Here is a 10,609-nt window from a genome sequence, read left to right as displayed (position 1 = left end):
AGGTGCAGTAGGCGGGAGACGAAATTCTGTGCTCCAGCGTTTTAGATCCAGTGATTTCCCTGGAAGTGACTCATTTGTCAGGAGTATGTGACAAGCAAGAGTGGGCTGTTACTTCTACATTATTCCCTTTGGATTTTGAAATATTTCAAGGATTTGACCCTTTTAACCTTAGCAAGAGATCATTAAATGCTGGTTTAAAGTGCCATATTTAGAAAACAATATCTCGTGTTACTATTTCAGATTTTTACTGTAAGTCATGGAGTGTCATGATTTTATTCTTGTGTTTTATTGATTATGTGTTGAATGAAACAAACTACCTTTTAATAACTTCCCAGTGGAATTCTTGTTGGCAGCAGGTGGAGAAAAGTGAATGCGGGTCTCTAAACCCTAGGATTGTATCAGACATTACAACATTACCCTACAAACCACACTACTAGCCAAAGACATCCTTCTCGTGCCATAATTAAAAGCATGGCATTAAATAAAGGAAAAGTTCAAGTAGGTGGGGGGTGAAAGGGTATGTTCAGGGAACTAGAAATGTGGTAGATAAAGTAAACAGAAGACTCATTGAAAGTCTTGGACCTATTAAGCTGATGTAGATTTTACCTCCGAGTCAGAAATACTTTATGGTTTAATTGCAGCGTTAAGAGTAATGATGACAGCAGGGTAATGTGCTACACTCAGGGCCAGTAGGGATCCTGTCTTTCTTCTTTTTCCCTGACCAATCTCTTTTCTTTCTTATGATACCAATTCAGTCTCCTGATAACCCCCAAAATGGTCCTCTGGGAGGTGTGAATGTCTTCTACCAAGTACCATGATCAAAAATGCCCCCTTCAGTTTTATTCTAAATTAAATTTCCCTTTCCTTTTATGTTCTGCATTCAAGTAAGATTAAAAAACAAACAAAAAACCCCCCAAAAAACAAAAACTTTTTTTAAGATTGTCAGATAAGGATGAGATTGGCAGCCGTTTAATATGTTACTTTTCCCAAGGTGTACTTACTTTTTAATAAAGGATGACTGGAGAGGACAAATCTTACCCAAGGCAGGAGACTTGAGTGTGGTGGGATTACCATGCTAACCAATGGGAGAGGAGAGAGAGTGGAACTGGAGAAAGAGAGGACCTCCTGAGGACCCTCAAGTCAAACATTTCTAGACATTTCCACTCCAGAAAAGAGTTACAGCTATGCTATGTCACAAATGCACTTTTAAATTGAATTTGAGGAAACCTTTTCAGATAAGTAGCGTCCAGACTCCATTGGTTTTTACCCTGAAAGGAAAGCTCACAAGGTTAGTTATCAGTCTTTCCATAAAAATGGCCAGTCTTGATGATGGGCAACTTAAGACTGTATAGTTTGTGTTTCCTATAGGTAATCATTGATAGATGGTCATGCTCATTGTGCTTTTATCAAACATTTCTTCCAAGACTATTAAACCTTTCTCTGAGTGTTCTTTTAGCAAAGTCAAGTGTAGAGTTCAATTTTATTATGTACCCCCTCTACACAAAAGGATGCGTGAAATAAATATCATCATCTATCAGGTAAAAAATAGGTTATTGGAAAAACTGGGTGGGAGAAGCTGTACATTTATTTAATAAAGTTTAAAAAAATCTTTTTATGTTATCTAAATGTCATGGTGTATCAGTTGAATCTCTGATTCTAAAGGTCAAATTACTAAATACAGATATGCCAGTTCAAGGAACCTGAGCTGTCATATATTTTAGGTTGGCATACATTTCTTAATCATAATCTAAAAATCTTTTTCATCTTTTGATCTTTCATTGGTAGTCACTAAATTAAACACATTTAAAAATTATCATTCTCCAAAGCTGTGCACCAAAGAAAAGGTTAAAAAGCAAATAAAATGTAAATATAAAGGCTTTATTCCTATAGGAATTGGCATTTATGCTACTGGCTTGAATAACATAGTAAAAAATACTATTTAGGGCAATGCATTGCTGAAATGTTAAAAACATTTTTTTTCAATCCTAAAGATTCCAGAATCGTGAAGGTGTATGGAATCCATACATCCCACAGTATTCGGCACATAATTGGCACTCATGGGATAGAACTGGCTAACTAATCACCTATAAGCTGCTAGAAATCTGTTAAATTGGCAAAATCAGATTTATTTTTACAAGGAAAGCCTAGTAGTTAATTTAAAGTGTTCACTAGGGATATATGCCCTCTCAAGGTCACAGTGAGGTTGATATATATTAAAGGTAATAGTGTGCAGAATATATCTGCTGATATGCCATTCCTTGTGGCCACTAAGTGGCCATTAATAATTGATTAAGATAATAAAAAGATGAAATGGAGCTTAAGGTTGTTTAGCAGCTTGATGATTGTCATGCTGTAGATACAAACATCATGGGCCCTTCCCCAGGATTGTTTTTAAGATGAGCGATGCTGATTTTGAACCAACTTTTCACCTTAGTACTTGAGGTTTCATCTGTCAGTAGCAAAAAATAAATAGAAGTGCCATGCTTCTTTAAGTGAAAAGTACATTTTAACAAGTTATCCCATTATCTTTGTGATTTACCCAGGATTTTCTTGCTCTCTGAGCCCAAAACAATATCCTTTGGAAGATGCCAACATTGGTTGGGTTTGCTTAGATACAGGTTGTGCCCAAGCCAAGATTATAGACAATTAACAGACATCTCCATCACTCTCCTCACCCACACTACTACAGGTAGTGTTGACTTTTCTGAAGTAAATGTCAATTCTTGTTTCTCCGTTAAAGCCATACAAAAGAAGCAAAAAGAGGAATTTTGTGACCTTGGGAAAAGATACACACATAAATGATCTTTGCAAGTGAATAGAAGATTAAGTAAACTTGTGAAGATTTATTAAGAGAAAGCCTTTTCCCCCAAATTCCTTTATTTCTGGAGATGCAAATAAAAATATATTGGTGAAACTTTCAAACATCAAACTCTTCTTCAATTTTCCTTTGTTCTACCAATGTTCATACTCCTAATTTCACTACCATGAAAACTTGTGCATTTTAGCCAGGGTAATGCTATGCAACGTGACTAGTTTATTAGGGGGAAAAAAAAAAGATAATCCAGGAAGTGCATTTTTTTCCTCAATAGGAGAGGATACAGTCCAAATAAGCATATTTAAAGTTCTCTTTTGCTAGGCTCAGTACATTGAGAAACACCCTTTGAATCATCCGATGGAGAGAGAAAAGATAAGGATAGACTATGATCCGTTTTCCGTAATGGTTTAGTTTCAGGGAACGAGGAGATGCTGTGAAGCAAGTACGACAACAATTCTGATTACAGCCTCGTCCAAAAATGCTGTTCTGTGCTTTGGCCTCCCAATTCGAGTTTTGCTCTTGGAATCCGTTCATGGTCCTCATAGCCGAGGTTGATGTAGAATCCATTTCTGCCATCACCTGAATAATCTGTTCTGTGTGTAGGAGGCCAGGTGGAGTCTTCTGCCAGCTTTTTTTGCCAGTTTTTATACTGACTTTTAGAAGAGAATCCAAATTCTTTTTTGATCCATAGCCAGAGCTTTTGGTTTTGAAGGATGACATCCTGAGAAATCAGGTAGAGAAAACAACCAAATTATGATTCTACTTTTCCCTGCAGCTAGGTTGCTCACCACCGCACTCTGCTCCCCCAGGTCTTCCCAGGAGATGTGCTTAGTACGGCTGCTTCTGTGGCAGCTTCTCCTTCCCGCTGTCCCCACGACGTCTAGCAGCTCCCCCCGGTTCTTTCCCTTGAGGAAGAAGAGTGCTTGAGAGAAATTTGCCCAAAGCTTACAGCCTTTCATTTCTACAGATTTTCTAGTTAAATCCTGGCTGCTGATTCACTTAGAATTATCTCACTGCCAGACTGAAATAATAACAAAATAATGTACTCAAAATCAAGGAGAGAAAAAAAAAATCACTGCTACCTACCATGTGCCACATAGGAGGTGCCACGTAATGGTTTGCTGAATGAATGGGTAAACTCCAGAATTCCAATGGGTTTTGTTTTCCATTCAGGGGTGGGGGGGGTCCTCTCTTTTTTTTTCTTCATAATAGAAATGGTCAAATTTTCATTCCACTTTTGGTTATGCTAGACTTGCTGTCATATACAGTTTATAGCTATGGTCTTTTAATAATCACCTTTAATGATCAAATACCATTTTTATCAAATTGTATAACTATTTAAAGAAACAGCATCTCTACTTTTGAACGCATGAGTTGAGTCTAAAATTTCAGATAATACTGAGATAATACCTGAGATAATACTATAATGAATACCTTCATACATGTAAGTTTTTTCTCTCTCTCTCTCCTTTTGGGTTATTTAAATATATATATATATATATAGGCTCAAAAATTAAATTCCTTAAAGAGTATGAGAAATTTTACACTCATTGTATACAGTTATATGTGTGGGTGTGTGTGTGTGTGTGTGTATTTTTTGAAATTTGGTTGATCCCTTTCCCCAAGGGACTTAGAATACATGAATCTTTTTTTTTTTTAACTGTCCCTTTAAAAAAAAACAATAGTGCCTGAAACTTTCACTGAGTAGGTGAAGTCATTTAGTGACACTGAGTGGAAGAAAAATGCTGTAGAGGAAAACTTTCAAGGGTAAGAATTGACTAAAATGAGAAATGGCTTCCTTTCTCTCTTAATTAAGGAAGCCCTTCTGAAGACAGTTCTTCACTCGAAAGGTCTCATTGAATTTTAGAGCTAGTAGGTCACCTGGTCTTGTCTCTACTAGCTCATGAGAATACTAGAAAAGTATAATACAATGCCTTCATGGGAGATTACATTAGAGTTAATTTAATGTTTTGCTTTTTATGCTACAGATCCTGAAAGCACTTCTACCCAGTCTTTAGAGAATTTTAGATCACTCTCCACGGAATTTCCCCCAAAAAGAGCATGCACAGCATTTACAAAACCTTAATAACTATCACTTTTGGGGACAAAAGAGGTTGCACTAAAAAACAGGCATGTGTTGAGAATGATACCTTTTTTTCCCTAGAAAGAAAGTAAGAGATGTATAGAAATCACTTTACCTCTACAAAGAAGGCCACACAGAATTGGATGAGGACTACCAGCAAAACTGAAACCCTCCATGATGTCAGGGTTGGGATGAGCTGTTAAAAAAAAAAATACTACCTTTATGCTTTGCATATCTTCCATTTTCAAACAAAATATCTTAATGATCTTGTTTAATTTATATTTGTAACAAGTCTCTGAGCTTGGAGGGTGGGCACCACTTTCTCCACTTCACAGGTGAGGTCAGTACCTTGCCCAAGGATTCAAAGCCAATCAATAAATGGCAGAGCCAGAATGCAAAAGAGAATTGACTGCCTCTGGGCCTGTGCTCCCTCGACTGCCTGACAAGAGACTTCGGAAAATGTGCTCTGGGTCACACACATGAGAAAAATCCTGTGTGTCTCTCTTCATTTTTATCTTTTCAAATACAGGAAGGAGAATACAAGACTAAGTTGTTCATTTAATAATACTATTACTTCTAGTCCTCCCAAAGTAAAATCTACGTGGAGTTCATTCTTTCGGTGAAACTGATGTATGAGTAAAACATAAAGGGGAGATTCAAGTTGCTTTTGAAACTAAGTGGAAATTTTCTGAACAAATGGTCCCAACCCTAAATCTAATGGCTTGATGGAAGTTGAACCCACCCAACCCAACTCCTTTTTTTTTTTTTAAAGATTTCATTCGTTTATTTGACAGACAGAGACCACAGGTAGGCAGAGAGGCAGCCAGAGAGAGAGAGGAAGGGAAGCAGGCTCCCTGCTGAGCAGAGAGCCCGATGCGGGGCTCCATCCCAGGACCCTGGGCTTGATCCCAGGACCCTGGGATCATGACCCGAGCCAAAGGCAGAGGCTTTAACCCACTGAGCCACCCAGGCGCCCCCAACCCAACTCCTTTTAAGGACTAAAGGGTGCATACTGACCACCAAATAAAATTAGGTAATAGGTGTGAACACTACAACTTCTCATGCTACAGCAACAGCAAGAGACTATTCACACAGAGCCTTTCTGACCCAAAGTAAAGGATGGGGATTGAGCTGACTTTAGGACTAAACCCACAGACCCTTCACTGTCTAGAAGCTCACTTGCAATTCTCACCCCTAGTCCGATATGGGGTATTTCAAAGTAACACTTCGTTATTTTTTTTCCCCCAAGTGCAGACAGACTTTCCTCAAGTACAGACAGACTTTCTGAGGTTGTGAGACATAGCCTGGGAGCAGGCTATCTGGAAAAGGTTGTAAGGTGTGGTAGGGGGTCAGATCCTAGTGGAGAACCTGGCCCTTGCCCTCCCTGTGGCCCCTGCCCTCATCCCCTCATCCTGGAGGTCTCTTCTCCAACTCTTGGCTTGGACGGCACCTGTCATATTGCTTTGGAATCATCTGCTTGTGGGATGATCTTCCCTCCTAGTCCCTGAACTACTTGAGAGGGGTGCCCACATATTACTCATCTTTGGAGCCCCAGTGCCAAGCATGCGCTAAAACTTCATAATGTATTGTAAGTGACTAAATGATCTAGATTTTCACTTCCTAACTCTGTCTCTATCCACAACCTCTCTGGTTCTAGCATGAGCCTTCCTGCCATCATCTAATTAGTCATCCTTAAAAGCTCTGCTGAAGAAAACCTGTTTGGATATCTTCAATGACTCCCTGTTGCTTTCAGAAGAGAGCCCAAACGTCCCTGACCCTCTCCACCCAGCCATGCCTTCATCACATTCCACAGCATGGTGCTGCCATCTTTGCCAGTCTTCCAGGTGTTCTGTGAAACAAGTCTGGCTTTTGATTTTTATCTCTGCCGCCCCACATTCTTTTGCATTTCCAAGACAAAAGAGATTCTTCCAGCCCTTTCTTCTTGTGCTCAGGCTGTTCTCCTGGTTGGAAATACCCCTACCCCTTACCTAGCAAAACCTAGCCTATCCTCTAGACACAGATCACATTGTGCCTCCTCCATGAAGCCTCCCACGATAGCCACAGGCCCCATGAGAACTACTCCTTCCTGTGTTCTCACTTCTGTGTTATACCCTCTTGAAGCATGGGCGGTCTCATGTCACCACATCATCATATCTCTTGGGTGGGACTCATTTTCACAAGAAAACTATAGATTGCAAATCAAGAGTCAGTCCTTCTCTTTTTTTATTTCTCCCACAAGTCTGGCTCCAAGAATAGGTTCAATGACCTCATCATAAATTTTATTTTAACTCACTGCACCCCGGATTAAGTGATGTCCACTGAAATAAAACTCCCTGCAGTTGATGTCTGACAGAGAGAATATGCTTGGCCTCTATGGCTACTTTTTCTTACTCCTTACAACTATATCATAAAGGATTTCTACTATATGTTAAAAAAAACTAAAATTGAAGAATTAGTTATTATTGTGTTAATACATTAATTTATTATATTAGTATAACATGGAAGGATAAAATATCCACACATAGTATTTTAGGTGCGAAGAGATAAATGTTCTTGACTGAAAATATAAATCATCTGAAAACAATCAGAGGGTCGCATATGGGAGAGCCAGGTAAGCTATTTGTTGTTTTAGTAAATGGGAAGAACCTCACAATATTAAAAGATCAGAGAGAATGTGGTAATAATTAACGGTGCAGATATGGTTCCATCACACATGTGATCACTGAAGATGTGATAATGAATAGCTCTTACCTCCATTCCACGGTATATATCTTGAAAGTCAGAAAACAGAATGAAAACTGTGAGGCCCAAGGCAGACATCAGCAGAAATGAAAATATATCTGAAGAAACACCAAAACATTATTTTTAGATGCTAAATGAATGTTTCACATAATTTGGCACACACTGCAGAACCAATGATCTCTGTTGGGCAAATACCGGATACATCTTCAGATGTTTTGATATATCCTCATATGCTTTAAAATATGTTCTAATGCTTACAAGACAAAGGCTGTATCGTAACATCTTTCTTTGAAAGGCGAGGTGCAGAAAACTGCCAGTTAACTACGGTAAACTCCATAAAGGAGTCACGTCAGCTGAGAAGTCCAGGGGGGCTAGGACACCCCGCAGCGACCAGCTCATGTAAAAGGTCCCCAGAGAGACCCTGACGCTTTCTCACTGCACAGCTAGTGAGTCGTGCATGAATGGAGAGTCAGTCCCCCAACACCACTTCATTCTTCCTTGTTGCCTAGAGAATAAGGTCCAGGGTCTTCAACTGACGTTCAAGGCCTTCCCCTATTCGATTTCAATCTGCCTTTCTGATCTGCTCTCTGACGGCTCCTCCTTACGTGTCTTAGGGAAGTTAAATCACACAGCTGCCACTTCCACGGAGGCCTTTATTGACAACATACACTGTGTAGGTGCTATTTTTCCTGTCTTGGCAAGTTCCAGTTTTTCTTGAAAAAGCCCAATTCAGACACCACTTTTTAAAAAAGACTTCCCCAGCCTCTCTTACAAAGTTTTATTTCGTATGGTTAGGGGCCACTCTGCTTTGCCTGATCTTCTTTTATGAATCTACTAGACTGTAACCACTTCAAAGTATCTTTGTATGTGTTTTTCTAGGACTCTGAATGGAAAGAATGAGCAACTCTCCTGTACATCTGCTGGGTTCTTTCTTTCCAGCCAGCACCAATAGCTTTGCTTTGGGGAGCTAAACTTCCCAGGATGCAATGTGCCAGCACCACTGTTCTTAACCCTCCAAGCCCCCCAACACCTGTGTCCTCAGAGCTCTTGGGCACTTTGTACATGGTGCCTTAGAAATGCTTTTGGTAAGATTAGCATCTTCAGGCCAAAACAGTAGCATTTCATCTGTGTTGCCATGATACAAATGATTCTTACAAGCCTTAAAAATCATAAACAAACAAACAGAGTAGGTTTTCTCTTATGTTCTCTCCACCTCATTTATTCCAGAGTTTATGGTCTGCCAGCCCCCAACTCTATATAGGCCTCTATAACAAGAAATCAGAAGTAACTGCTTCTCTACTGCTGGCCCTATTCTTTTTTTTTTTTTTTTTTAAGATATCAGAGGTCTGTTTTCACCCTTATGCCCAACATGCGCCCACATACTCTTCCAAGCTTCACTTTATTTATTTTTTTAGATTTTATTTATTTATTTGACAGAGAGGGACAGTGAAAGAGAGAGAGCACAAGCGGCGGGGCCAGGGGGTGGTGCCGAGCAGCAGAGGGAGAGGGAGAAGCAGGCGTTCCACTGAGCAGGGAGCCTGATATGGGGTTCGATCCCAGGATCCTGGGATCATGAGCCAAAGGCAGATGCTTAACGACTGAGTCACCCAGGTGCCCCAAAGCTTCACTTTAGATACACAGCTAGATTCAGCACCTCCCAGAAGAATACTCAGGCTTGCTTGGAAGAGGTGTGAGGCAGACAGAAGAAAAGCAGGAGCTGCAGGATTGCTTATTTCCCAAAATAAAGTGACCTGAGTAGCTTGGTGATAAGGAGAGCCCAGAAAGGGGCTGTGTGGAGTTTTCATTTATTCCATTGTCTCCATGTCCCAGGGACCCAGCTACTGGGAAGAAGAGGATGCACATCACACTGTCCTCAGACTGATGATCTGAAAACCAGGCCAGATGGGTGCGCAAATGACCACTGTGGAAGCAAACGCTTAAGACCCTCATTTAATTCAGCTTTTATTAGAAAACATAATGAAGAACCGGATGAATGTTGCCTCCCCTGATCAATCACTATTGATGAGGAAACGTGAAACTCTTTTTACATAGGTGATTTGGAATGACAAGTCCTTGGCAAGGCACTACAGATTGTTTTCAGACCATGAAAGGGAAGGGATCGCAAATATTCCTACTTCCATAAAAAATAAATTTGTATTTTTTTCTATATCTCATCATCATAAAGTTGATCTCCTGTCCCAGGTTATTAAGACAGGTACAGACTTGTCTTTTTTTTTAAGATTTTATTTATTTATTTGACAGACGGCAAAGAAGCAGGCAGAGAGAGAGGAGGAACCAGGCTCCCCACTGAGCAGAGAGCCGGATGCGGGGCTCAATCCCAGGACCCTGGGATCATGACCTGGGCCAAAGGAAGACGCTTAACCCACTGAGTCACCCAGGCGCCCTAGACTTGTCTGTTATATCAAAATAAAATCGTTTGATATTTTAATAGTAGTTCCAAGACTTTGAAAGTATGCGATTTATTTCAAGATTATGTTGTTAAACTATTTGTTTATAAAACTTTTAAATTTAAAATTAGCAGTTTATAAAACTTTTAAATTTAATATTAGCAGTTAGATTTGACATAGAACTTGAATTCACCCACAAACTCTAAGTCATTATGTTGTAACTAATCCAATTCTCGCTTAATTCAATTTATGAAAAAAGACTTTGTAACTACTGTTCAAATTAAAGCGCTAGCTAATACAATATATCATATCCTCCTTACAAAATATATTCACAATTTAAAAAAGGGACTATAAGTGATTAACCATAAAACATAAAGTGAAACCTTGATTGTTGTGAGAAGAGCTAAGGGCATTACCAAAATGGAATCAAAATTAAGAAATCTCATAAGAAATTCAGGAAGAAGTTTATAGAATATATAAAATTAAAAGAAGATATTAACATGTTCTCAAAATCTTTGACAAAACAGCTATACAGAAAAAAGGTGGGGTTGTGAAAACAAA

The 10,609-nt window shown here is 39.4% G+C and overlaps 1 protein-coding gene across 1 annotated transcript in view; it reads right to left on the bottom strand.

Annotated features, from left to right (window-relative positions):
• Positions 1–3,275: 3,275 nt before the first annotated feature.
• ATP13A5 (ATPase 13A5) overlaps positions 3,276–10,609 on the bottom strand; it is a 100,824-nt gene continuing 93,490 nt past the window's right edge. Inside the window, exons 28-30 of the mRNA XM_046003647.1 lie at positions 7,650–7,738; positions 5,014–5,094; positions 3,276–3,536 (exon numbers count right to left, since the gene is read on the bottom strand). Of these exons, the coding sequence (XP_045859603.1) occupies positions 3,276–3,536; positions 5,014–5,094; positions 7,650–7,738 (431 nt within the window). The remainder of the gene's footprint in view (positions 3,537–5,013; positions 5,095–7,649; positions 7,739–10,609) is intronic.

Source organism: Meles meles, chromosome 4 (assembly GCF_922984935.1).
Source record: "Meles meles chromosome 4, mMelMel3.1 paternal haplotype, whole genome shotgun sequence".
NCBI lineage: Eukaryota > Metazoa > Chordata > Mammalia > Carnivora > Mustelidae > Meles > Meles meles.
This window is presented reverse-complemented; position numbering and strand designations above follow the sequence as displayed.